This window comes from Hoplias malabaricus, chromosome 13 (assembly GCF_029633855.1).
Source record: "Hoplias malabaricus isolate fHopMal1 chromosome 13, fHopMal1.hap1, whole genome shotgun sequence".
Classification (NCBI taxonomy): domain Eukaryota; kingdom Metazoa; phylum Chordata; class Actinopteri; order Characiformes; family Erythrinidae; genus Hoplias; species Hoplias malabaricus.
The window spans coordinates 23,220,820-23,248,740 of record NC_089812.1 but is presented as its reverse complement, the minus strand read 5'-3'; the positions used below and the strand labels follow the sequence as shown (position 1 = coordinate 23,248,740).

At 44.2% G+C, this 27,921-nt stretch overlaps 1 protein-coding gene across 3 annotated transcripts in view; it reads right to left on the bottom strand.

Annotated features, from left to right (window-relative positions):
• Window positions 1–145: 145 nt before the first annotated feature.
• Window positions 146–27,921, bottom strand: part of LOC136665354 (myosin-11-like) — a 38,994-nt gene continuing 11,218 nt past the window's right edge. Inside the window, exons 9-43 of one of the 3 annotated variants that reach the window (XM_066642936.1) lie at window positions 27,832–27,895; window positions 27,618–27,716; window positions 26,759–26,902; window positions 26,203–26,298; window positions 25,372–25,490; window positions 24,792–24,944; window positions 24,315–24,488; window positions 22,936–23,109; window positions 22,557–22,671; window positions 21,023–21,222; window positions 20,670–20,791; window positions 19,798–19,867; window positions 19,021–19,181; window positions 18,123–18,231; window positions 17,744–17,875; window positions 16,800–17,006; window positions 16,133–16,270; window positions 15,890–16,013; window positions 15,349–15,520; window positions 15,003–15,215; window positions 14,642–14,786; window positions 13,707–13,913; window positions 13,030–13,134; window positions 12,767–12,919; window positions 12,420–12,668; window positions 11,668–11,880; window positions 11,047–11,259; window positions 9,899–10,060; window positions 8,995–9,123; window positions 4,553–4,638; window positions 3,783–3,906; window positions 3,226–3,434; window positions 2,818–2,926; window positions 2,148–2,320; window positions 146–1,535 (exon numbers count right to left, since the gene is read on the bottom strand). In XM_066642936.1, the coding sequence (XP_066499033.1) occupies window positions 1,370–1,535; window positions 2,148–2,320; window positions 2,818–2,926; window positions 3,226–3,434; window positions 3,783–3,906; window positions 4,553–4,638; window positions 8,995–9,123; window positions 9,899–10,060; window positions 11,047–11,259; window positions 11,668–11,880; window positions 12,420–12,668; window positions 12,767–12,919; window positions 13,030–13,134; window positions 13,707–13,913; window positions 14,642–14,786; window positions 15,003–15,215; window positions 15,349–15,520; window positions 15,890–16,013; window positions 16,133–16,270; window positions 16,800–17,006; window positions 17,744–17,875; window positions 18,123–18,231; window positions 19,021–19,181; window positions 19,798–19,867; window positions 20,670–20,791; window positions 21,023–21,222; window positions 22,557–22,671; window positions 22,936–23,109; window positions 24,315–24,488; window positions 24,792–24,944; window positions 25,372–25,490; window positions 26,203–26,298; window positions 26,759–26,902; window positions 27,618–27,716; window positions 27,832–27,895 (5,229 nt within the window). In that variant the 3' untranslated portion in view covers window positions 146–1,369. Of the gene's footprint in view, window positions 1,536–2,118; window positions 2,321–2,817; window positions 2,927–3,225; window positions 3,435–3,782; window positions 3,907–4,552; window positions 4,639–8,188; window positions 8,316–8,994; window positions 9,124–9,898; window positions 10,061–11,046; window positions 11,260–11,667; window positions 11,881–12,419; window positions 12,669–12,766; window positions 12,920–13,029; window positions 13,135–13,706; window positions 13,914–14,641; window positions 14,787–15,002; window positions 15,216–15,348; window positions 15,521–15,889; window positions 16,014–16,132; window positions 16,271–16,799; window positions 17,007–17,743; window positions 17,876–18,122; window positions 18,232–19,020; window positions 19,182–19,797; window positions 19,868–20,669; window positions 20,792–21,022; window positions 21,223–22,556; window positions 22,672–22,935; window positions 23,110–24,314; window positions 24,489–24,791; window positions 24,945–25,371; window positions 25,491–26,202; window positions 26,299–26,758; window positions 26,903–27,617; window positions 27,717–27,831; window positions 27,896–27,921 lie in introns of those variants that run through there. The other 2 variants (XM_066642937.1, XM_066642938.1) reach the window with 2 other exon arrangements.

Sequence of the window (27,921 nt, the reverse complement as noted above, 5' to 3'; positions counted from 1 at the left end):
AAACAAAAATAAATCTATATTACACGCCAGTCTGGTCACCCCTGTGAGAACCCAGCTCTTATTACCCAGTAATAATCTTTATTAACCGCCCAGAGCTGAAAGAATAAAACCAGAAAGCCACTGTGTTGTGAAGATAAAAAGACTTTAATAGAACTGAATAAAAGGTGCAATGTGCTGAATAATAATTATCATCAATAAATTAACATCAGAATTACATCACAGTCACCCAGAAACATTCTTCAAAACAGATTCAGAAAATCCCTGTGTTTAATATTCAGAGTAAGAGTAAAAGCAGCAGAAGAGCAGAGAGACGCACAGAGCCCTTAGAGGAATATTCAGTGACTTTTGTTTGAAGAGGAATTTTGGGGATTGTTAATATTTGAGCTAGAAACAAAGAAACTGCAGCGGGTCCCAAGCTTTTCCTGAAGGAAGATCAGCAGTGAGACTGGAGGAGGGTGTGAACAGGGACCAGAAACGGGACACAGAACAAAAACTGACCAGTGTTTTTCACAACATCAGGAGATGAATTAAAGGAAAACGTCCTTTTGAAATGTGAGCATCTAAACCCTAAAACCATTATTTAGAACCAAGGATTAGCAACCAACTGTGTTTCATTTCATTTCTCGCGTCTTTCCAAAGAAAAACATGCATCTCCAAATTAGTAACTTTGCAAGAGAAGGGAAAATACCTTAACTTTCAATGGCAGTCAATGTAAAAAGATTCAATTCAGAGTAATTTTGGAGCATTTCTATTGGTTCATTCATTTTGAAATTTTCACAGTGTGAAGGACAGCTGCTGTGTTCAAATGATGTAGTAAACTACACATCCACAAACACAGAGACACACGTTTTTCACTGGACAGCAATGTAATGTTCTTAGAAAGGATACTGAACAAATAAACTGTGAATCTCCCCCGATCTCACACAGTGCTCCCACCCATGGGCCCCAATTAACACAGTTTTAAATTGAACCCCAAATTACTCATATAACACTGTTCTCATGATTGAAGACGGTTTAAAGCTGTTATTTACTTATGAAAGTCGAGAAAGATGTTCCAAGTTTTCAGTTGCCATCATCGTTCTTTAGTTTAACCAGGTTCTCTTGGTTCTAGAAGCTCAATTTAACCGAATCAGGTTCTATTCGCAGACCTCGGAAAATTGGACCTGGTTCTGTTTCGAATTGTGTTTCCTGCTCTCATCAGGTTCTGGTCCTGAGTGGAGGTTGGACTGATTGTTGAAGTCAGAGTCACAATAATTACATTTAAATTTGAATGTGATATTTTTGTGTATGTGCTATTTGATAGCTCGGGTCTGTTTCTGCCCCCTGCTGGCCGTGTCCAGTCCCTGTCTTGGGTGGGGGGGAGTGGTGTTCACTGCAGATCGTCCTGCTCTCCGTTGATTGGTTCTGTCTGAGGTTCCACAGGTTCTGAAGCTCCGCCCTCCTCAGGAATCGCAGCGTTTACCTTCAGACTCCGGCGTGCTCCGCCCACAGCCCGCCGGGGGGAGGGGCTAAAGGAGGTGGTGTCGTTTCCTCGTCTGGGGAGAGAAGGGAACACAGGGGAACAGGCTAAAGATGCTGAACGTTGAATCGATACGGTTAGGATTAACATTGTTCAAGGCAATGTCTGGGGAAACATCACATTTCCTTTTTATTAATATTATTCTTATTATTCATGGAGTCTGCAGCTACTTCTTTAGTGTTAACATCACTTCTTTGCTTTTAATTCTGGATCTATGAGGCTCAAAATTAAACCCAGACCTGCTTCAGAAGGCATAAGTCAATATTTGAGAAAAGAATGGGAGGCTTGTAACTCTAAACACAGTTCACTGGTGGAGTATGGGTTAGCAACATTAGCCTCATAGCTCCAGTGTTAAACTAAAAAAGGAGAACAGTCAGCTACATTTGGGTTTGGGGAGAAGCTGACTGTGTAAATGGGATGTTTTCAGAAGTGCTCCACTCACTACAGGACATCAGGTGATGGAAAAAGCAGGCAGTATATTTATCCAGTTACTGGGTTATATAATTGTGGTGTTAGTAGGGTGTTTTGTGGGTTTAATGAAGATAATGGGGATTTATGGGGTATAACGGGTTAGTAGAGTGAAAGCATGCATTACATACATCACAGAAAGGGCTCACTGCAGAACAACCTGAGTTTGCTCTTGAGGGAGGACACCTCTCTGATCAGGGCATCGTTAGCCTCCGACGCCTCCTCCAGTTCCCTCTGCAGCTTCCTGCGGGCAGCCGAGGCTCGCTGAGACTCTTCCTCACTCTCCTCCACAGCTCGCTTCAACTGCTTCACTCGAGTGTTGGCCTTCTCCGCCTGCAACGCAGAGCAATGACCGTCACACAGAGCTTCATGGAAAATTAGCACAGAACCAGAACACATAGACCACTGTGTGTCAGAAAAGGGTTAAATTATAGACATGATACATCACAATAAACAGCAGAACCAAGACTCTTTCAGCGAGCTCCCTAGTGGCAATAACAGTGGCAGGTGCAAACATATAGGCACTGTTAGCTTTTTCTCCTGGCGTAGCTCTGCTGATGTTCACAGCGTGTGCATGTTCAGGCTGCGCTGAGTGAAATAAGTCAGAGCAGAATCAGAGCTCTCTGTATGCTCCACGTGTCCTATCACTGTAGAAATTATGCACAAGGTCTTCTGTCCTGTTGGGGGCGCTGTTTATGTTTCTGGGTGAGCGTGGGAAGAATGATAACACACAGCCGATATGTCCAGCTCTGTTCTAACTCGGTGTGTGTGTGAGTGACTGGGTGAGTGTGTGAGTGACTAGGTGAGTGAGAGCGTGGTGAGTGTTTTACCTGGTCTTTGTATTGCTCTGCCTGCTTGTGCTCGTCCTCCATCTGGATGGTCAGATCCTTCAGCTTCTTGTCTTTCTGGCGCAGAATTTTGGCAGCCGCTTGTCTCTCCCTGACACACACACACACACCCCAAACAGTTCATACTGCGCTCGTAATAGCACACTGTACTACTGCCACTAACTAGCCACTGGGCGTGGGTGCCACAGAGGGAGGGGGTGTGGGTGGGAAAGTTAAGTTTTGTAAACCTTTTCACATTACATACGTTTGATTTAATGTATTCTCTAAAATTATTAAATAATTGATAAAGAAAATAGATTAATATAAAAGAAACACATTGGTATACTATAGCTGTGCATTAAATTGGACAGAGGTGATCCAGGAGATCCACAGCAGTGTCCAGTCTCTCACTTGCTCTCGTGCTCCAGCTGCTCCTCCAGCTGGTGTACTTTGGCCTCCAGGGTAGCGATGAAGGTCTTTAGTTTGGACTTGGCCTGTCCATCTGCCTCCTGCAGCTTGGTTTTCAGCTCCTTGTTTTGTTTCTCCAGCTGCTGTCGGAGTGTCTCGCTGCGCTGAGCAGCACTTCGTTCAGCCTGCAGCTCTCCACTCTGCTGGTCCACCTGGACAACACAGCAGCAGTGAGGAACCGGGGCAGTTCTTTTACCTTTCTATAGTTACAGCAGTGGCTCTTTTTGAGAACACTCATGGGCAGCCGTTCCCACTTAAACACAACAAATATATAGGATCACACCCCATCTCTGCTCTCACAGTGCTAGCTATATATAGTTATTAACAGGTGACGACTGATAACTGAGTGAAAATTTGGGAAAAGTTATTTAATTAATGAATGATTTTTTTTTATCCAAAAGGAGATTTTCTCTGAGTTACAGGTCACTGTTTCCAGTTTGAATACAGTGTCTCTAAGCCATTGCTGTAAATATTGCCCTGAACTGGAAGGTGTGCTGTACCTGCTGCACACTCCTCCTCAGCCTCTCGTTGAGTGACTCAATGTTGCTCTGCTCCTCCTCCAGCTCCTCCTCCAGGTGAGAGATCCTTGCCTCCAGGCGTCGCTTCTCCTCTGACGACAAAGACCTGACGGTGACAGCAAAAAAAATACAGCGTCAGCCTCAGAGTACAGCTCAATCCAACCCAACTCAGTCCTACTCAGCCTTAACCAGCTCAACCCTACTCAACTCAACTCAGCCCAACCCAAATCAACTCAGCCTTAACCAACTCAACTCAGCCAACCCAACTCAACCTTAATCAACTCAGCCCTACTGAGCCTTACCCAACACAACTCATCCCTACTCTACCCAACCCTACTCAACATAACTCAACTCAGCTCAGTTCAACTCACCTGACCTCAAACCAACCCAGTCCTACCCAACTCAGCTTAGCCCAACTCAACTCCACCCCACCCAACACAACTCAGCTCAACTGAAACCTACACAACTAAGCCCTACCCAACTCGACTCAACCCAACCAATCTCCACCCTACCCTACTCTACCCAACTCAACCCAACTAATTTCCACTCAAACAAATCCAACTCAACTAAACTCAGCTCAACTCAACCCAGCCCAGCCTAACTCAGCCCATCAAGATTCACCCCAACTCAACCCAAACCCACAGTGTATCGGGTGGTGGGTGTTCGTATGAAGACTGTGCTGCTGGTGTCAAAATCACTGACACAGATTAATTATTAACTAGCTTTAATGAAAGAGTTGAATAGTGTCTCACTTCCCGGGGCTGTTGGCCAGTTCCTCCGCCAGCTCATCCCTCTCAGTTTCAGCCTGTTTCCGAGCTCTTTCAGCCACAGACAGCTCCTTCACAAACAAACACACATGGGTTCACTGGGGCTGTTATTACCTGGTTAAGCCTGTGATGGAGAAGTGGCTCAAATTCGATAGGCCAAATTCTGCCCCTAAAGGGACTGGGGGGAAAATAAAAAACCCTATTGATTTTGCGTTGCCACGCTGTGCGTGTCAGGTGAACTATGGAGCAGCTCGTTGAATTTTACTTTAATCTTGGACTGAAATATAAAGACATAGCATCTCTTCTGAGCAGAAAACATGGATATGTTATTGGGGAGCACCAACTGAAATGTTTGTTGCTGTGTTGTTAACTGCTATGAAATGAGGATGAGAGAATTTAATGTGCAAGCGCATGGACAAAGGTTACGTGAACAGTACAGAGATACAGACAATGAACACAGTTTCCAAACAGTGGGAGAGAATGGACAGTGAACACCTGAATAAATGTGTAGCTATTGGTAGTGTATTGGAGTAATGGGTGTATGTGTGTAAACGTTTCTGGCAGAAAATGGTATCCTTTTTACTGCAGCTTTAAAAAACAGAATTCCCAGATAAAACGAAATGCATGGTGTAGCGACCGGCTTATGAGCTCCACAGCCATGTCTGGAGTCATCGCGCTGAGCCACGTCTCTGTAAAAATCAGTCTGCAGTGTGTCCTGAGATCTCTGTGTGTTAAGCCACTACCTTACACCCTTCATCTTGTTATTGAATGACCGGATTTTTAAGAGAGTCTTTGCTTGGTAAAGGTTTTTCGTTAAGATTCTTAGCTTGACCCCTACCCCAGTCAATAACAATAAAATAAAAAAAAAAACCCAGCCGCCCACACTTATACTTTATTTCATGAAGTCGCCTACGTCTCATACACCTGTTACTATGGAGATACGTGGAGCTACGGCATTCTGACTTGCATTTGTTCACAACTTCCTCTGATGTTAGGCAGTTCCTTACAGATGTATGAGCGATTCGCACTGGCAACGAAACTGTGTGTTAGTAGAGATAAATAAATACATATATAATCTCTGTTTCAAGTGGCTGAATTTCCCTGGAAACTGCAGTGTCCTGATGTGTGAATGCAAAACTATTTGCGAGGGAACGCAAAATCAATAGTGTTTTTTTATTTTTCCCCCAGTCCCTTTAGGGGCTCCGTAAAATTCAGATGGCAAAATACGACTTAAAAAATTCAGAGGAATACAAAGGATGAGCAATCCATTCATTAGTATTTTCCTTTTCACCTTAAATGCTGCACTAGTTGCATTCTGTCGCCGCTAGATGGCGAAATACGAACACAACTTCCATACCGTGGAAAAACTACATGTTTAGCTTATTTCCGCGGATATTATCTCTTTATATGAAAGTGTCTCAAAAATCTGAAAGGCTCACTAAAGACACAATATAACAGACTGTTGACATCCTGAAGATGAAGATGTTTTACTGTGGAAATGTTTTGTAATGGCCCTGTGAACATAGCATGTGATAATGAGAGAATCTGTGGAAACATGAAGTGTGGGGATACAGTCATGTGAAAATTAGAACACCCCATGAAAGCCTTTGTCTTTTTAAACATATTTAAACATATGGACATTTGACTTTCATTTGAACAGCACTGAGAAATGGAGCTTATACAAAGAAAACCGAAGAAATTACTTATAAACATAGGTTGTACAATGTAAATGGCTTTGGTCGAGAGGATTTGGTAAATTTTTCATGGGTGCAACCCACACACTCAGCTCCACTGCTCATCCCACAAATGCATGTTCCTTACAAATGTGGCACCATTGAAAAGGGAAATTAACAGGCTTTTCAACGGTATGAGATTTATTGCCAAGAAGCATTGTTACAACAAATAAATAATCTACAAACACACATTTCTATATAAATATTTATAATAATATTAGAAATAACCAGACATTGTGAATATACACACCAACATTCAGTGTTTTTATTATATTTGTACTCCACCTTCTGTAATATCACTTTCAGATATTTGATAATCTGACAATTAAAAAATATATAAATGCCATAGGACATTTACTCCAAAGTTCATGTTTCCACATATTCATCATGTCACTTTCTATATTCACAGGGCCATGACAAAAATTCCACAGTAAAACTTCTTCATCTTCAGGATATTAATAGTCTGTTATATTGTGCCTTCAATGAGGCTCAGATTTTTGTGACACTTTGAAAATAAAGAGATAATATCCACGGAAAGAAGCTAAACGTGTAGTTTTTCCACGGTATGAAAGTTGTGTTCGTTTTTCGCCATCTAGCGGCGACAGAATGCAACTAGTGCAGCATTTAAGGTGAAAGAGAAAATCCCAATGAATCGATTGCTCATCCTTTGAATTCTTTTATCTGAATTTATTAACCTTGAATAATAACAATGAAAACGTGTTCTTGAAAAATCACGAGTTCAATTCAAGAGCATTTATACTCAGATGCATAATTTCCGTGCAAAAAATATCAAAGGTAGTAATATTTCAAAGTCTGATGAGACAGATTTGCTTCAATATACGCGGGCTCAACGTGAGCAGTGAACTGAGATAGTGAGTGAAACCCTGTGCTCTGTTGGACTTGATGAAAAGTGGTTAAAGAAACACATCAAACAATATTATATAATAATTATATATATAATATAAAAAGCACATATTCATCCTGGAATTAAATTAAAATAAATGACAGGAATGTTTTGGATGGATGAATGAGAGTGACTAAAGTCTGGGATATTATTCCTGTTTCCTGCATCCATTTTTACAGCTCAGTGTACAACACCTGACTCATTAAACAGACCACACTCTAATATTCTACACTCTGTCCATGTGACTCTGTCCTTTAAAACAACATGACTAAAATTAGGCTATTTTATAAATATTTTTTTTATTTAATATTAGACTAAAATATTTGTAGTTTTTATTGAATAAAACTAGACTAAAACTACTACACATTTTAATCAAAAGACTAGGACGAAAACTAAATCAAGATCAACTGCTAAAATTAACATTGTTCCCATGGCATCTGCCAGGTGTGATGTCACTCTCTGTGATGTCACTGTAGGGGATAAAAGGCAATGTCCTGGTGTTCTGACACTAGTTTTGCTTTGACTGTTGTGTTTGGAGGTTCAGGCCACAGGATGAAGCTGATGCAGACGTTATTCGGTTGTCTCCAGTTGTCGAGACCAGTGAAGTCCAGAAAGACTCTGCTCAGAGAACTGCAGAGAGAGAGAGAGGCCCGAGCACGCCTTGAGGCAGAGTGGAAGAAGGAGAAGGAGGGATGGGAAAAACAGATAAAGGACCTGCAGGAAGCGAGGCAGAAAGAGAGGGCCATGCTGGAGCTGGATCTGGAGACGGAGAGGCAGAAGCGAGCCGAAGTGGAGAGGGAAAAGTCTGTTCTTGAGAAATTCTGGGTCAAACACAGAGAATCCTTGGCTCAGATGCTCAAGACAGCGAAGAGCCTCAATGAAGCCATGAGGGTGGAGCGAGAGAAGATGGAGAGGAAAGTACACCAGATGGAAGAAGAGCTGCAGGATGCGAGGAAGGTGGTGGAGGGGCAGAGGAAAGAAGTAGAGGAGCTCAGGAATGAGCTCAAGAAAGAGAATCAGAAGAAGGGAGTTGCTCTTTCCTTCTGTAGACACCTGAAAAGGCTGAGAGACGAGGCTTAGAGGAGAGGAGAGTTGGAGGCTTGGCTGAACTCTGTTGGACAGAAAGAAAGAACAGAGTTCCCACAAGTGCTCGTCTAGTTTTAATAAATAAATGCATTCAAATGTCTTTCTCGCTTTGTGGTTTTTATAATGTTATGTCGATACCTGCTACATCTGTCTCGATAACTATCTTACAATAAGGGATTTTATTCAGCTCCTAGAGGCGAGAATAAACGGGAATAAACTAAGTACGGCTGCAAATCTTATAGTGTTTGTCTATAACCCAAGACTCCCTACTCACTATTCCCCACATTACTCACTATGAAATGCAGTATTATGGGGCTTTTCTACTGCATGATTTGTATGACACGCAGTGTATCATGGGTATCCAATCTCAGCTAGGGTACATCAGTTGTACTCTACTTACTACAGTGCACCGTGGGATTATTTGAGTGCACTGAAAATTCACACACACACACACACACACACACACACACCACCACCACCACCACCACCACAAACACCATGTCAGTGTCACTGCAGCACTGGGAAGGACCCACCACTCACATTATACTTGCTCTGTGGGGGTCCTGACCATTGAAGTACAGTGTATGCAGAGCAACAGGTGGAATACAGTCTGTAATTGCAGAACTACAAAGTGCTCCTGTGTGGTCAGTGGAGCTGAGAGAATGGACTGTGATATGTACTGAGTTCAGTTTAAAGTATTCTACCTCCTGTAAGTGAATGATGTCAGCCTCCAAAGCCTTGGCCCTCCGGTCAGTTTCTCTAGCATTGGAGAGTGCCTCCTTGTGGGCATTGCGGGTGTCCTCTAGTTCTCTCTGGGAGTCCTTCATCTGAGCCTGAGACAAACACAACCACGTCAGATGCAAAAGTCTTATACACCTCAGAAAATTACATTTAAACAGCTGTTTATCTGAGCAGTGAGAATTCATTCACTCCGGAGGGGGTGCCAGTCCATCATAGGGTGACACACATTCACTCACACACACACACCTAGGGACACTTTCGAGTCGCCAATCCACCTACCAACATGTGATTTTTGACTGTGGGAGGAAATCTGAGCACCCGGAGGAAACCCACGCGGACACAGGGAGAACACACCACACTCCTCACAGACAGTCACCCAGACACTATCTGCTGCGTCACCATGTCGCATGCAGTAAGAGTTTATTTACTCAAAAATAAGCCCCAATGTCAGAAAACATATCCCATTATTCCAGTGAGTGCGATTGTGTGTGTGTGTGTGAAAATGTGTTGTTTAATCCTTTCACACCCACTACTGCATGGTCAGCTGTTGAGTGTGTATAATCTCTACAAACAAGCATGATAACAAATGGGGCACAGCTGCATATGAGCCCAATGCCAGTGTGTTCTAGAGGCACAGCACTGGGCTGTGGAGCGGTGGAACTGTGTTCTCTGGAGTGCTGCTGCTGGAGTGGCCAGATCTAATCCTTCAGCACCAGCACCTGACCTCACTGAGGTTTATGAGGCTGAAGACCATGCTCCTGTTTCTATTTTAAAGACTCCCCAGACTGTAACAGCAGTAAAAAAGAGGACCCCCCTCCTGAATAACACCCTTTGCTTCACACTTCTCCCCGACCTTCACCCTCTCACCTGAGTTTTGCGCAGCTGCTTCACCGCCTCGTCTCTGCTGCGGCTCAGGGCTTCCATCTGATCCTCCAGGTCCTTCACATCTCCCTCCAGCTTCTTTCTGGCCGCCGCCAGTGAGTTCCTCTGCTTTCTCTCATCCTCCAGCTCCGCCTCCATGTCCCGCAGCTGCGCAGGGTTCGGGAAAAAAAAACAGAACCATCAACATCAGTGGGTTGTCTGGAATTTACAGCCTCAGTACGTCATAGTTATCAGTAGCTCCCTCTTGTGGGACATTCACTTAATCTGAGTGAGTGTGTAAATAAGTGAGTAAGATAATATGTACGTGAGTGGATATGCATGTGAGTGTGTGTGTTTGTGTGTGTGTGTGTGTGTGTGTGTGTATGTGGGTGTCTGAGAGTGTAAATGATTTTGTGTGAGTGAGTGAGTGAGTGAGTGAATGGCGTGTGTTTTTGTGTGTGAATTATTAGTAATGAATAGGGAAATGTGTTTGAGTGTGTGATTATGTGAGTGAGTGATTGAGTGAGTGAGTGAATGGCTTGTGTTTTTGTGTGTGAATTATTAGGTAATGAATAGGGAAATGTGTTTGAGTGAGTGATTATGTGAGTGAGTGATTGAGTGAGTGGAACTGACGTTGTGTATGACTACTGAATACTGAATATGGAAGTATGTGAGTAAGTGAGTGCCATGTGATCTTGTGTATGAATACTTAATAATGAACATGAAAATGGGCCTGAGCGAGTGAATGATTATGTGAGTGAATGAGTAAGTGTCATGTCAGTAGCTTTCATTTTGAGTACTGAATATGTGAGTGGAATGGCAACTTAAATTTGATTATGAATACTGAATATGGAAGTGTGAGTGAGTGAGTGGCATTAACTTTGAGTATGACGTATGAATACTGAATATGGAAGTGTGTGAATGAGTGAATGTGTGAGTGAGTGAGTGGTGTGTGATCTTGTGTATGAATACTAAATAATGAATATGAAAATGGGTCTGAGTGAGTGAAAGAGTTAGTGTCATGTCAGTAACATTAATTTTGCGTACTGAATACTGAATGTGTCAGGGGTATGTGAGTGGAATGCCATTTTAAATTTGACACTGAATATGGAAGTGTGAGTGAATGTGTGAGTGAGCAGGTGTGGAGGATTCACCTGTTTGAGCACCTGCCTCCTCTTCTCTTCGCCCTGTTCGTCTCGTCCCTGCAGTTCTCTCTCAAACTGAGCCTTAAGAGCCTGCAGGTTCACCTCCAAACGGAGCTTAGCGTCCTCAGCAGCCTGCAGCTCATCCTCCAGCTCGTCCATCTGCGTCTTCATCTCCTGAATGTGGGCCTCCAGCACACGCCGTGCCTTCTCCAGCTCGTGAACCTGACAGAGACACAGGGGGGCGCTTTAATGCACAGGCTTTATCAGAGCTATGCTGGAGAGATTTCTGACTAGGGCTTCAGGTCTTTTTAAAAAACACAGTTTCACAGCTAGTAATCACTCACTCGCTCATTCATTCATTCCTTACTCATTCATCCAGATCTGGGTTTCAGAGGGTCCAGAGCCTGCCACAGTTTATTGTCCCTGTCCCCTGTCATTGCACCCAGGCTATGGGGTTCACACAGACCCTCTAGTAGAAGGACTCCCATCAAAAACTTGTCCAGGCCCAGACCTGCTTACCTTCAGTGGACCTGCCTGTGTGCCTAGTTTCTAAATAGCTGTAACTGAAGTTAAGTTATAACTGTGCATTTACAATTCATAACCAACTCAGACAACACAAACCGGACTCACGTTCTTCCCCACATCATCCTTGGAGCTGATGAGCTCCTCCATCTCGGAGCGCAGGGCTTTATTAATCTTCTCCAGCTCCTCTCGAGAGTGCTGCGTCTCCTCCAGAGCTCGGGCCAGAGCCAGACTCCTGCTCTCCTTCTCCCTCGCCTCCGCCTCGGCTCGGTCGCGCTCCTCTGCGAACTTCATTGAGATCGCCTTCTCCTCGGACAGCAGCTGAGAGGAGACACAACAGACGGAAGCTCACCAACTGCTCATTAAAGGCTCAGAGACATCTCTTTTTACAGGGGGTTTATTAAATGTTCATGATTATTGTTCATTGGTTTACGATTTACCCACATTTCCCTCAGTACTCTCCATCAGCGAGTCTCCCCCGATCTCGCTTCCTCCAAGCATTGAGTCCTTCCTCAGAACAAATGGAGTCACTGTGGATCCGTGCTGAACCGTCTATTATCTCTGCATTTTGATACTTTACTCTCCTTCCTACATCACGTACACGTGGTCACTACAACCGCATGCTTTCTTCCGTCTAAACCACGCCCTATGTCTCCGCCACACGTTTATGGTTAATGTCTAAAAGAAGAGATGTAGGCTTAGGGCCAGGAGGTTGCTGGTTGGTGCTGGGAGGAAATATGAGGCTGAGTGAAGGAACAGCACTGTCTCCTCCCTCAAAACCCATGGCTGGCGTCCCCTTGAGCTAGACCCCTAACCCCCAATGGCTCCCTGGGATGATGAGTGAATTACAGACTACAGACCTGGTCGAATTTCCTCTGTTTCTTCTCCAGGTTGGACACCAGCTGTCTCTGAGAGTCCAGGTCCATGAGGACATCCTCCAGCTCCTGCTGCAGGCGACTTTTACTCTTCTCCAATTTGTCGTAGGCGGCACTCTTCTCCTCCAGGTCTGAGTTCACGGCCTCCAGCTCCCTCTGCAGACGTTTCTTGCTCTCCTCCAGCAGCTCCACCCCGCTGGAGTACTCGTCCAGCTTCTTCTTCGCATCAGTCAGCTGCAGAACCCAAGCGGAGCCGTTTTAAAACACACTCCAGATTAACATGGGTTTATATTGGGTGAATGAATGAATGAAAGGATGTGTGTGCATGTGACCTGTGAGCTGAGGTTGGACACGTGTCTATCTGCGCTCCTCTTGGCCTCGTTCTCCTCCTCCAGCTGCTCCAGTAGAGCATTACGCTCCTCGTCCAGCTGCCGCACACGCAGCGAGACGTTCAGCTTCTGACGAGTCTCCTCTGCCAGCAGCTCCTGAGAGAACACACATAACACAACACACATCACTTACAGTACAAAACTCACAACATATAACACACATCCCATCACACACACACACACACACACACACAAGAGGACTGTACCCGTGCATCTTGGAGCTGAGTGTTGAGGCTGGACACGTCTTTACTCAGTTTAATGTTCTTCCCCTCGGCGTCATTGAGGAGAGACGTCACACTGTCCAGCTCCATCTGCACAGAGACATTTAACCAGCTCAGAGTCACCGACACAGAGCACCACAGTGCCCCCCAGTGGAGCAGTCCCTAAACCTGAGTGAGTGTGTGAGAAACAGCATCACTCTTAGTTTTAAGTGTTGAGCTGAAGTTAGTGTTCAGTTCCATCCAGGACACATCAATGAGTACAATGTTCAGGAGGACAGAGAGAGTGGCCACAGGGGCAGATTTGGCCGGACATTGGTGTCACACCTGGAAATGCCCCAGGGTCTTTAACGAGGGAAATAGGACCTCAGTTTTATGTCTCATGTGAGAGAGAGCACTGTTCAGAATAGTGTCTCTGTCACTGCACCCAGACAGCGCAACCGGTTTAACCCACCAACACCACCTCCAGGTGCAGGAGGAGGAGTAGGAAGAGGTCTTCTCATCCGAGAACTGACCCTGACCTGCTAAGCTGCAGTGGATCTGCAGGATCTGGTATTCATCTGGTGTGACATCACAACCACTTCAGAGCTTTTATACATGGACCAGGGGTGGATGGTGTGTTTTGAAACTGTCATAATGTCTGCACTGTGTAGCAAAGCACTCACGGTGAGTTTGGAGACCCTCTCGCCCAGCTCAGCTCTCTGTCTCTCTCCATCATTAAACCGGGTCTGGAGGTCTGCCAGCTGGGTCTCCAGCTTCTTCTTCTTGTGCTCCACGTCTTGTTTGGAGCTGGAGAGAGAGTGGAGTTCCGAGTTCAGATCAGCAGCTTCTTTCTCCAGAGCCTGTCTCGCCTTCTCCAGGGTGGCTTTAGCCTGAAACACACACACATCCACAAATACACACACACACGGGCACACACACACACACACACTTATTTCTAAACCTCCATTACTTTTTTCATTACGTTTTGCATCACTTGAAATTCATATAGTGGTGTTGCATGTCAGATTGTGATGGTCATAATGTTGTCATCAATCTCCAGAACTCAGGTCTGTGGGATGTTCCCCAGTGTGCAGTGGTCAGAACTGACACAAGTGTTCAGACATTCTTCACCACTGGATTTCACCACAAGTCCCTCTGAACACTTTGGGACGGTACTGACCACTGCACAACGTGAACAAACAAAATATTATAAACATCACACACAGGTCTTGGTCAACCCTATACCACCGAAATACCACACATTTTTTATCTTGTGGCTGATGCGGATCAGTGAGTAATGGATTTTCAGCCCTGTGGGTAATAGATTTCTGGGCCAGTGCTTGATAGATTTCCAGGCAGGTGGTTGATAGATTTCCGGGCCAGTGGGTAATGGATTTCCGGGCCAGTTGATAATGAATTTCTGGGCCAGTGGACAATGGATTTCTGGGCAGGTGGGTGATGGATGTCCGGGTAGGTGGGTGATGGATTTCCGGGCTGGTGGGTGATGGATTTCCGGGCCGGTGGGTAATGGATTTCCGGGCCGGTGGGTAATGGATTTCCAGGCCCGTGGGTAATGGATGGTGTGTGATATGTAATTTAAGGGAATGGAGTGTTGTACCCGTTTGGACTGCTCCAGCTGCTCACTCAGCTCCTCCACTGCCTGAGTGTGTCTGAGTCTCAGATCCTGAACCTGAGCCTCGTGATTACGTCCTTCGTCCTCCATTGCCTTCTTCAGTATCACCACCTCCTGCTCTCGCTTAGCCCTGGACACGCACACACACACACACACACACACACACACGCACACACGCACACACGCATCAGCAAATATACACACAGCACAACACAAATGTCAAGTCAAGTAACATTTATTTGTAGTTGTGTAGCACTGATAATATCACAAAGCAGCTTTAAAGACAACAGAGTTACAGATACACACAGTACAACACACACACAAAGCACATCAACGAATATGTCACCTGAGCTCCTGCTGGGCTGCTGTAGTGTCCAGTGAGTCTTCCAGCTCAGACCGCAGAGCCTCCAGCTCTTCTCCCAGCTCTCGTTTGGCTTTCTCTGTCTTGGCTCGGGCATCTCTTTCAGCCTCCAGGTCGTCCTGAAGCTCAGAGATCAGCACCTCCATCTCCCGGATCTTCTTTAGGGCATTGTTCTTCAGAGCGGACTCCTGCTCCAGTCTGGAGTGTGCAGATTACATCAAGGAAAAGAAGAAGAAGGGTTATTTTATTACATTTGTGCCTGTAGCCCATCCATGGGGTGAAAACGTGTTCTTAATACAAAACATGATTTTTTTTAAAGAGGTGAGTGTACCGTGCCAGCAGGGCCTGTAGCTCCTCATCTTTGGCGGTGAGTTGGGCTCTGAGCTCGGCAATCTCAGCCTGAAGGGCACTCAGCTGATCCTGCAGGTCGTTAAACTCAGCCTCCAGTTTACGCTTAGACTTCTCCACATCCTGACGACTCTTCTCCTCCTTCTTCAGACGCACTGAACACACACAACCCACTCATTTCTCACTAGAAATCAGAATGGATCAGACAGAGCAGTGCTGCTGGAATTCTTAAACCCTGTGTCCACTCACTCTTCACACTGTGAGGCACATATCTGCTCTGTTGGGGTCCATTAAGGGTGAAAGTATTCAGAGCAACAGGTGGACTACTATCTCTGGAACACCCATGACAGATTTTGTTGATACAACATTGTTTTTTATACAAGTATAATATATCACTTTTAATAAAGTAAAACATTTTATTTTTCATATTTTTCATTTCCAATATGTAAAATTCAGCCAATAATTGTGTAATAAATCATGTAGACTTCTAGAAGATAAGCTCAGTTATAAATAAATACACAAACCTTCCAGCTCTGAAATCATGGACTCATGTTTATTCTTAAGTTTAATGAGATTCTTGGACTTTTCTTCTTCCTCTGTGAGATTGGAGCTCAGGTCGGCCAGACGCTCCTCCAGCTGCTGCTTCTCCTGCAGGACAAATGGAGTGTAACTCAGGAGAAATAGGGTATAGAGGGTTAATATTTGAGTGAGTGAGTGAGTGAGTGAGTGAATGAATGAATGAATGAAGGAATGAGTTGGGGCCAGACCTTGTGCAGCTTGTTGTTCTGGTCCTCCATGATGAGGAACTCATCCTCCAGCTGTTTGATCTTCCCATCCGTAGCGGTTTTCTCCAGATGCAGTCTCTGCCCTGCGTCCTCCTGCTCCGCCAGCCGTGCCTCCAGCTCCTGCACAGGGGGTGATATAAGGATCACAAATAAACACGTTTAAACCAGACTCAGAGTGCCTCAGGAGGGGGTTCAAGTGGTCCCCCAAAACTCCTCACAGATCAGTCACCCAGAGTGAGTCCTGCTCCGGTTGACTCTCTGTGAGGTGTTTGGTGTGTTATCACTGTGTCTCCCACGGTCCAAAACACACGTTGGTAGGTGGATTGGTGACTCAAAAGAGTCCGTAGGTGTGAGTGTGTGAGTGAATGTGTGTGTGTGTGTGTCGCCCTGTGAAGGACTGGCACCCCCTCCAGGGTGTGCCCAGTGATTCGGGGTAGGCTCCGGACCGCCTGAAACTCTGAACTGGATAAGCGCTTATAGACAATGAATGAATGAACGAATATTTATTAGTGATTATTACATGGTTTATGATGCTTATAAATGGCGGGTAATAAAACTGATTTCCAGGTGGAGTAATAGATGGAATCGTATTGATTATTAGTGAATGTTGGATTATTAGTATTTATTTATTACATGAAAATGAATGGACCTGTAGCTGTTGCTGCATGCTCTTCTTCTCCTGCTGCAGAGCCTGGCTACGCTCCTCCTCCTCCTCCAGACGAGTCTCCATCTCATGGAGCACCTCTTCCAGCTCCTGCTTCTTACTCTCCAGACGGATCCGCATCTCCTCTGCCTCAGCGTAGAGCTCTGCCTCTGTCTGCAGCTTCTCCTGCAGAGCATTCCTCTCCTCCAGCAGCTGCGCACACGCATATACACACGCAGAAAGGAAATAGACACGCACACAGAAACACACACAGAAAAACACACACACAGACACATACACAAAGAGAAATACATACACGGACACACACACACAGACACACACACAAACATACACAGAAAAACGCACACACAGACACATACACAAAGAGAAATACATACACATAAACATACAGACACACACACAAACAAAAACACACACACACAGAAAAACACACAAACACAGACACACGCACGCACACATACACACAAAAAGCACAGAAAAACACACACACAGGACAACACACCCACACAGAAACAACAGAGACAAACACAGACACGCAAACATAGAATAACACACACAGGACAACAAACATACACACTCACAACAAAACACACACAGAAAAAACACACAGAACATACACACACACACACAGGCTCAAAATTAACTTCCTTTTCCCTGCAGTAACACTCTCTACTCTCCCACAGGGCTTTATACTTGGGGTTGGAACATTGCTGCAAGGATTTGATGGCAGCCACAAGAACAGTAGTGAGGTCAGGCAGTTGGCTAAAGTGTACAATCTCTTTTGAATGGCCCTTCGAGCATTGGAACTGTGTTCTTTGGAATGATGGGAGGAGCTCAAGAGACCGGAACTGATCCTCCAACATCAGCCCCTGACCACACTAATGTTCATGTGACAGACTGCCCTCAGAGCTTCACAGCCATGTTTTCACCTGTGCGTGTTTCTGAGAGATGTCCTTCAGCTCGCTCTCAGCTTTCTGAGCCACCTCTTTGGCTTTCTGGAGCTCCTCTTCCTTCTGGCTCATCTCTTCCTCCTGTCGGGTCACCTGCAGCAGGGGTTTGACCTGAACGAGAGCAGAGAGGACAATGTCTGACCACTGATGATATTAGAGGACATCATTCATGAGGCACCAGGACAAGAGAGCAAGATTAAAACCACTGCCAGATGGTGTAAAAAACCCAGGGGAGGTAGAGAGTGAAATGTCAGTTCTTAAGGTTGATGCCTAAAGCAAGAGAAATGGTGAGTGTAGGGATCTAAGGACAACACTGTGATTTTTGTAATGTACTGTAATCAGTAGAAGTGAGATTTACTTTGGTGAAGAGCCTCCACCACTGCCAGTTCTTCAGTTTGAGGTATGCGGCGCAGTTCCTCTGGATGACCTTCATAGCCGTGAGCTGCTGCTGCCTCTTGCTGAAGGCTCTGGGAGAAGAAAGGGTTAATAACTCTCATGGAGGGGGGTCCAGTACTCTGCTTGCGCTAATACACATCCAGCCCTTGGACCTTGAGGACCTGTGAAACTCCTAAACTGGGACACCCCAGGTGAAGGGAAACTCCAGTCTGGAGGAAGAGGGAGGCCTTGCCCTTAAGCAAGGGAGTACTTCACACCCCATGGAACCGGAACGCTCGAGAGACCACCATCAACACACCAGGGATGGGATTTAAAAAAAGTGGCTTCTCTTGGCATCATGAACTTGTGTTTTTCCTGTAGGCAAATCACTGGGCTACCATCCTGAGGAATCCTGGTTCACATACCACCTCTGGTGAATTCACAGTGGCCTCTCTCATTTGGGTCCTGCATCATGAATAGATTTTCAAAGATACTGGATGGATCTGGAGGGAACACGGTTCTACTGTTCCATAGCCTAACGGTGGGTATTCTAGTCCATAGTCGGCACTGGGCAGAGTGACCTTAAGCTCATGTGCATCTGCCCCTGAGCCTCCAGTTTCATTTTATTGTGTTTTTTAATGTTCAATTATTTTTCTATATAATAAATACACATACACTAAATATAATATACATACACTATATGTGTTTTCATATTGCTTGTTATTATTGTTGTACTGTGTGCTATTGTTAGTGTGTAATTTATTGTGTTCTTGTTGTTATTGTGTATGCTGTGTGAATATCATTACTACTACTATGTGTGTGTTTATGTGTGCATATGAATATCATTATTATTAGGACTGAGTGTGTGTGTGTGTGTTTACTTTCTGGCCAGGAAGCCTCTGCCCTGAGCCTGGAAGGCGATGATGACGACAGTGAGTTTTAAATCGCGCTCTTCCTCCAGCTGAGCTAAAACTCCGGTTCTGAAAAACATCTTACTCTGACCGATACGATACAGGTTTGGGTCCAGGTCCAGATGTTTAATCTGAGAAGATACAGAATGAAGACACACACAAACACACAAAAATTTTAAAAATTATTGTAGTTTCTATACTCCTCCTCTGACCACACAGGATCACTTTGTAGTTCTACATTCACAGACTGTTGTCCATCTATTGCTCTGCATATTTTGTTATCCCCTTTTCCCCCTGTTCTTTAATGGTCCTGACCCCCACAGAGCAGGTGTGATGTTCTCACTGCTGCTGTGGTACGAGTGGATCAGACACAGCAGTGCTGCTGGAGGGGGTCCTGTTGGAGTCCTGACCAATGAAGATCATGGTGAAACGGGGCTAATGAATAATGCAGATCTGCTGTGTATATAATGTTGGGTGCACAGTCTGGTTACCCCCTAATGAAATGCTGTGTTTTTATGTGAGGCGTTTCCATGCTTAAAGCCAAGGCTGCACTGCGGATTCAGACTGGAGTTTCCCCTCACCAAACATTGTTTCTGAGTCTGGAAGCTGGGTCTGTGGTAGTCTAATGAGTCTAGTGATTCCCCCATGACAATATGGCCCCACTATGCTCAGTGTTTCCAGTAACAGGAAAACAAATCGCAAACAGATTCACTACATGGATGTGGTTTTTCAGAGGCACTGTCTCACCATAAGAGTGCAGGCTTGTTTTCCATCCATGAATCCTTTAGGAATTGCACTGGCAGCCAGAATCTCATAGCTGGAAGACAGAGGGAAGAGGTTCTCATTAAAATTACACTTTTAAATGGGGTATATTAGGGGAAAAATCAGTTTTTGAGTGCCTTAGCTCATTAATGTATGGATCAGAAGCTCCTACAACCCACACCCTCAAGACCACAGTCAGTTTTCTGAGTCAGAACACATGGGATAAAACAAGCTGTTCTGATTCTGCTCCACTTCTGACGTCAAGTGAAGAGACTTTAGAATCGCCCCACCCCCTTGTCTCAGTCTGTCCAATCACAGTGCTGGACCTGTGTTTATGTGAGAGTGCAAAACGCAGCAAAACAGATGACAGTGGAGAAATAAAAGCACTGAGTAAAAACAGAGAAAGAGAAGAAAGAGGACCGTGCAAAAATGGATAAAAGCCAGAGCTTCTGCTCCTTGCTGTGCACTTGGGGTTGGGGTGAACAGCGAGGGGCTCATTATCATTTAAAGTAACAGGTGCTGAAAGCGGGCGTTCTGAACAAGGCTGTTTAGACAGGGGGAGAACACTGCTGTGGAGCTTGTGGGGTTTGGACCAAACCAGGTCACACACGTTTCATTAAGAAAAAAGACTGTGTTCCTCTCAGGGGAAGAGGTGGGACATCTTCAGTACATTGCTCTGTAGAAGCTGAAATGGCTCTGATTTCATATTCTCTTTTTCAACTCCTGCTTAAAGTTGAATGATTTCTTCCTGACTTTTAATCTTTCTCTTTCTCTCTTTCTCTCTCTCTCTCTCTCTCTCTCTCTCTCTCTCTCTCTCTCTCCCTCTGAACAGGTGAGAAGCCGTGTGTGTTTCTGACCGCTGTCTGAACTCGTGGAAGACGATGCGGTTGGGGAAACCCTGCCGGCAGATACGTATCCCCTCCAACACGCCGTTACAACGCAGCTGCTCCAGAACTAGGTTAGCATCCAGCTTCCCAGCCTATACACACACACACACACACACACACACACACACACACGCACACGCACACAAACACAAACACACATATATATGAGTAGATTAAAGTAATATATAGTAGTTACTATTGTTTCAATAAATATATAGATAGATAGATTTAACAAGTCTTGTGAGCGAGTAAGCGTGTGAGTGTGTGAGCAAGTGTGTGAGCCAGTGTGTGAGTGAGTGAGTGAATTATATAATAAACTGTACCCTCTTCTCGTGGTTAGGGATGATGCAGCGTACGAAGTTGGGCTGAGTGTTGTGGAGGGTGGTCATCAGTTTGCCCAGAGACTCTTTGTAAAGTTGCCCCACCGTGCGGAACATGCCCTTCTTGGACTTGGAGGCAGTGGGCATTGAGCTATCAGACTTGGCCATCTTCGCCATGGTCTCCAGCCCCACCACGCGGTCGGCTGAGGGAATAAAAACGAAACATCACATTCAACATTCAACTTTCCTAGGGTCAGAGGCAGAGGACTGGAGTTAAAGAAGAGGAAAATGAAAGAGTTCACATTAAATTATTAAATAATAACCTTTTTTGGAATCAATATGTTTTTTATTTTTTTGTTTTTTATTGCATATAGTGATATACAATTTATAATGTGACTGAAATATACTGCTTAGAAAACAGGTATTTTATTGATTGAGGTTTTACTGGGGGTCTTTTTTTCAGAAATACAATATTTACAGATGAATAGTTTTGCTAAAATTTTTAAGAGGAATATTGCAATAGAGGGCGGCACGGTGGCGCAGCAGGTAGTGTTGCAGTCACACAGCTCCTGGAGGTTGTGGGTTCAATTCCCGCTCCTGGTGACTGTCTGTGAGGAGTTGGTGTGTTCTCCCCGTGTCCGCATGGGTTTCCTCCCACAGTCCAAAAAACACGTTGGTAGGTGGATTGGCGACTCAAAAGTGTGAGTGTGTGAGTCAATGTGTGTGTGTGTCTGTGTTGCCCTGTGAAGGAGTGGCGCCCCCTCCAGGGTGTATTCCTGCCTTGCGCCCAATGATTCCAGGAAGGCTCCGGACCCACCACGACCCTGAACTGGATAAGCGGTTACAGATGATGAATGAATTAATATTGCAAAATTCTTAGCAAAAAAGAGAATTCCGGCTGATATTTTACCTCAGTTTGAAAAAGGACAATTAATATTATAACCCCCCCCACACACAAACTTCACCTGTGATTACACATTACTCTCAGAGTGGTCTCCAAACTTTAAAGTGGACATATTATACCCCTATTTCCACAATTTCCTGGGGTCTTAATAAAACTGTGACTGGTTTGGTCAAAATACCACAAGGATCAAACAGCACATCACTTTCCTTTTCATGTATAAACAGCCCTGTTAGGAATAACTGGTCTCAGCCACTGCTGAGAATGAGCATTTATTTACTTTTAACATAAACATAAACACTGGCTTTTTAATCACTTTTGCTCTGTTCTCTTCCTTCTCCGTTTTTATTCAGTGCTCTTATAGCTCTGCGCTTGTTGTGTCTGTTTTGCTGCATTTAATCTCTTCTTTGTGCTCTCACAGAACTGTGGGTCCAGCGCTGTGATTGTGCGTGGATTGGTAACAGCCCAGATCCCGATAAATAATGAGGTAATGCACTCAAAAAGTGATTTTGTTCATAATCTGTGCCCTTTAAATGTACAGAAGTAGCAGAAATATCTAGAAAGACGCTCACACAGGGACATCTCATTTCAGTTGAGGAGCACTTTAAAAACCCTGAAACCCTGAGAGGAGCTTACCGTCTTTCCACAGATCCTGAATGAAGGGGCTGGTGGAGTTGTTCAGGAGAGCTGTCACATTGTCATTCAGAGGGTCCATGTTCTTGGTCAGCCAGGCATTAGCGTTATAGTCCACCTGATAAAGACAAATAAAATACTCCTTAAAGCTTGTATCTCTAATAGTATTGTTGTATTTTTTACATAATGTGACAAACACCAGCCATTCTTTCCATCTATTTAAAATTTCATGGTGAATGACCTGTTAGAAATGATGCAAAATGATGTATAGAAACACATTTGTTCTATTAATTCCCATTAACAGTAAAGAAAATTTATTTTGTAAAGCTGCTTTAATAGAGACACTAAGTGCTGCAGAAAAGAACAGTAGAAGTTTTTTGACCTTTCCAGCGTAGTGCTGTACAGAGAAGAAGGTCTTGTCTTTGGGGTTCTTGGGCTTGGAGAACTTGCAGTGGCCGGAGTGTGTGTTTGTGAGTTTCTCCACAAACGAGATGTCTGTGGCTTTGGGAAACCAGCACTCCTCGTCCAGCAGGGCCAGGATACCGGGAGGGTTGTTCTAGATGGAGTAGACGGGGAAGAGGAGACTGATATTATCTGGGCTACAAAATGCATCGTGAATAGGTGTAAGGACTTACATCCATGGTCCCTTCTCCACCCTGCCTCCAACCCAAAAGCTCTTGAGCTCCCACCTTTAAAATACATTTTTTAAACACTCAGAGAGGGTGGGGCCTGAGGGCAAGGCCTCCCATACAAAATGTCTCCCAGCCTGTATAGAAGCAAATCTGTCTCATCAGACTTGGAAATATTACCATCTTTGAATTTGTAGCACTGAATTTTTTTTGCACTGAAAATATGCGTCTGAATATAATTGATTTTGAATAGAACTCGTGAATTTTCAAGAACACGTTTTCACTGTTATTATTCAAGGTTAATAAATTCAGATAAAAAAAAATCAAGCTCAAAGAAAATTCAAACAATATATTTCGAAGTTGCTCAAATTCTGTAGACGAAATTCAGATGCCAAAATACGAGTTACAAAAAATTCAGAGTACACTTCCGAGACACCAATGATGAGCAAACGATTCATTAGGATTTTCTGTTTCACCTTAAATGCTGCACTTGTTGCATTCTGTCGCCGCTAGATGACGAAATACATCACAACTTGGAAATGGAACACAACTTCCATACCGTGGAAAAACTACACGTTTAGCTTCTTTCCGCGGATATTATCTCTTTATTTTCAAAGTGTCTCAAAAATCTGAAAGTCTCACTAAAGACACAATATAACAGACTGTTGACATCCTGAAGATGAAGGAATTTTACTGTGGAGATGTTTTGTAAAGGCCCTGTGAACATAGCATGTGATAATGAGAGAATATGTGGAAACATGAACTTTGGTTGGCATTTATATTTTTTAATTGCCAGATTATCAAGACTATTTCGCCATCTAGCGGCGACGGAATGCAACTAGTGCAGCATTTAAGGTGAAAGAGGATATCCTAATGAATCGATTGCTCATCATTGGTGTCCCGGAAGTGTACTCTGAATTTTTTGTAACTCGTATTTTGATATCTGAATTTCGTCGACCGAATTTGGGCAACTTCGAAATATATTGTTTGAATTTTTTTATCTGAATTTATTAAACTTTAATAATAACAGTGAAAACGTACTATGTAGTCCTCGCCTTATTTGATGCATTAGCTACAGTTGATTATGGTAAGCTTCAAGCTTTGGTAAGCTGGGGTCTGAGCGTGGACTCACTGGCCTCTCGATGAGCTCGATGCAGGGCTGCAGGTCCAGGCCAAAGTCGATGAAGTTCCACTCGATCCCCTCTCTCTTGTACTCCTCCTGCTCCAGGATGAACATGGTGTGGTTGAAGAGCTGCTGCAGCTTCTCGTTTGTGTAGTTAATACACAGTTGCTCAAAAGAGTTATCCTGAGAAAGAGAGGTGGGTGGGGGATTAGTGCGTGGGTGGTATGCTCTCCTCGGGTCGTGAGGAGTGGTGTGTTCTCCCTGTGTCTGTGGGTTTCCTCTCTGTGCTTCCTCCCACAGTTCAAACACACATTTTGGCAGGTGAAGTAACTGTAAAAGACTGTCCACAGGTGTGTGTGTGCATGAGTGACTGTGTGTGTGTGTGTGGTGTGTTCCTGCTTGCGTCCAGTGATTCGGAGTAGACTCCTGACACACCAACTCTCAGGTCCAGATAACGTGACCCGGACCGCTTGTCTCTGTCCTCACCTCGAATATCTCGAAGCCAGCGATATCCAAGATGCCGATGAAGGATGCCCCCTGGCGTTTGGATTTGTCCAGAGCCTTGTTGACGCGTGCGAGGATCCAGCGGAACAAACGATCATACATCGCCTTAGCCAAAGCTTCCACCGCAAAGTCAGCCTGTCACACACATATAACTCTCAGATCAAACCTTCAGTGTTTCAAATCAAATTAGACCAGAGGTTCACAAAGTGGGGGTGCAGAGGTGTTGCAGGGGGGAGCAGGAAAGATACATAATGCATGTCACTTGTTATAATTCCCCTTTATATGTTATTTTTGTATTTATTTTCTTTGTATTTATTTATATGTGATTTTTGTATTTATTTTCTACTGGATTAGACCTCTAATCTGACATTATATTAGACTTCCACTCTGTCAGCGTAGATTAGATTTCAAATCGATAACAAGATCAGGCTGTTTTTGTACTGATATTACAGGCATGTTACAAGATAATAGACAATATTATTTGCTCCACCTGTGTGTGGTCTTAATGATTTGGTTAAATGTAAATGTAAATGCTGCAATCAATGTACACAGCCCCCTTGACCTGCTCTTTGGTCTGAGCTTTCTGCACCATCTCCCGGCCCACTTTGATGCGAGGAGTGAGGATGGCTTTGGTGAAGTCAAGCACGTTGATGCCCTGCAGGTGGCACACTTTCTGTGCAGCTGATAGAGAGAAAGAGAGAAAGAGAGAGAGAGAGAGAGAGAGAGAGAGAGAGAGTATTTGATGACATCTAGTGGAGAAGTAGCAGATTGGAACCAACTGCGTGCCCCTCCCCCTTCCGTAGGTGAAAAGCACTCTCCAGGGCCACTGCATAGTTTGTCCATTCCTGCGTACTGTAGAAACCTACTGTTGCCAGAGCAACATTGTGGACTCCGGGAACAATGTCTGGTGTAAAACCTGGGCCAAATCTGGTGTGCAGATCATCATCCGGGTAATGTACTGTGGCACCCCCTTGTGGAAGCAGCTGAAAGTGCAACACTATTTCTTTTCTTCTAATAGATCTCCCTAAATCTTATACACTGCAACGTTAATGTTCATACTTTGTAAAGTGCACCTTTCTGCACGTTTTACTACACACATCTGTTCATTAGCAGAACTTAACATTGGAAAAAGTGTACAATTATGGCCCATTTTACAGGACATGTTCCCTGATTATTATGTAGAAATACAGCTTTTTGCCAGAAACTCTGCAAGTATACACCATAAAAAAACAACACACACTGTGCTGCATATTTCAATCTCTTTGTTGATCCTACACTGCCCTTTAAAGATCAATATAACCATGTTCTTCATCTCTCTGTGTGCTCATGTGCTCAGTGGCAATGTAAAAGCAGTGCAATCTATAAACCTGTCTGCTCTGTGTGTGTGTGTTACCTGTGGTGTCGGGCATGCTGGCCTGCTCCTGGTTCTTCTCCTTTTTGAACTCGATGTTTCCCAGCTGCAGCACAGTGGAGCAAACCTTCAGCATCCCTGAAGACAGAATGATATATTTTTAATAATAATATATTTTCCTCTGTCATTCACTCACTCTTTCAGTCACATGTGTAACAAAATTCTGTAACACTGTCCTTTAGGAAGACAACCCAGTCCTCTGTGTCTAAGAGTGCAGCTCTGTAAACATAACTACATGGGTTTATTAAAGACGTCCTTGAGTGTAAATTGATTGTTGTTTATTAGACGGGGATAAAATTGTGCATTAAACTATGTGTCAGAGCTGGATGATCCCTAAAACTAGTCAATTCCACACCAAATGTCTTTATTCCAAAAATCAAGCATAGGGAAGGAGATTCTATATCAGGGATCTTGATACATGAACCTTATGGGTGTCTTCAGAAACAGAAGATACCCCTGAAAAGATCAGATAACAGACTTTGTGTGGACTCAAGTCCAAAGCTCTTAAGTCGGGTCTCCATCAGAAACAGTTCCTCACCAATCCGCTCTTCCTCATTGAAGCCCAGCACCTCCATGGCCTCCAGGGTCTCAACAAACATCTCATCGTCCTGCTGCCCCTGAACCTGTACGTGTCCGGCCGCCAGGAACCGGTAATTCCCAAATCCCTCCAGGAGCAGCTCCTCTGAGAGAGAGAAAAGAGAGAGATAACAACCTCAGACCTACACACATATAAGATATATCTTCCTTAAACGGAAACAATGGGTGTGGCTTAACTCAGAAACACGTGGAAGGTAGACAGCAAATCAGGAGCTTCGATTTAGGAACAAGCCTGTTTATTGACCCACTGTTGCTGATTAGGGCTTAGGTTGAGACAGGTGCAGTGCCCTATTCACTATATAGTGCACTATTTTGGGGTTCTGGGATTTTGTAGTGTCCAAAAACATAGTACAGAATATCAACAGATGTGTTAAAACAGTAACATAACGCCAAAGTACTGTTGCTTCAAGGCTTCAGTTAAATGTTCAATCAGTAATACAAATCATGGCCTGTAGATGGCACTATACATGGTCATAGTGGCGTGATCTCAACTAACAGATTCTTAATGGAAAACCATCATAACTGGCTGACATTCCATTATATTGCTTAAAATATGAGGACCTGGCAACTCAGGTGATGGTAGTGCAGGGAGTGGAGTAAACCACTATAGGTCTATTGGCTTTTCTTGTTATAAGTGGTGTGTACAATCTTTGTTAGCTGAAGAATATTTAAATAGAATGGCTCCTTAATTTGTATTTAATATTTATTAGCATTATTACTGAGATATATGAGCATGTCAAAACATTTGTAAATACAAAGGACCTCCAAAGAGAATAAGCAGTGTGTCCTGTGGTGTTTACCTTGCATTTTGTCTTTGGCTCCAGCCACCATGTAGTAGAAAATGTGGAAAGATCTCTCGATTTTGGCCTGTCGGATACATCTGGACTTCTCCAGCAGGTCTGAGGTCAAGGTTAAGGGCTACAGAGCTAAAAGGTTTGATAGGTGTAAGAGGGGTTTGTGTGTACAGAGGTTTTTGGAAACTACTAGGTCAAAAACCTGGTTATTTTAGGATACAGGTTTCAATGTTGGCACCAACGATGTAGCCGGCCATGTCAAAGTTGAGTTTAATGAACTTGCCCTGTTGGGGGAGAGACAGAGTGAGTT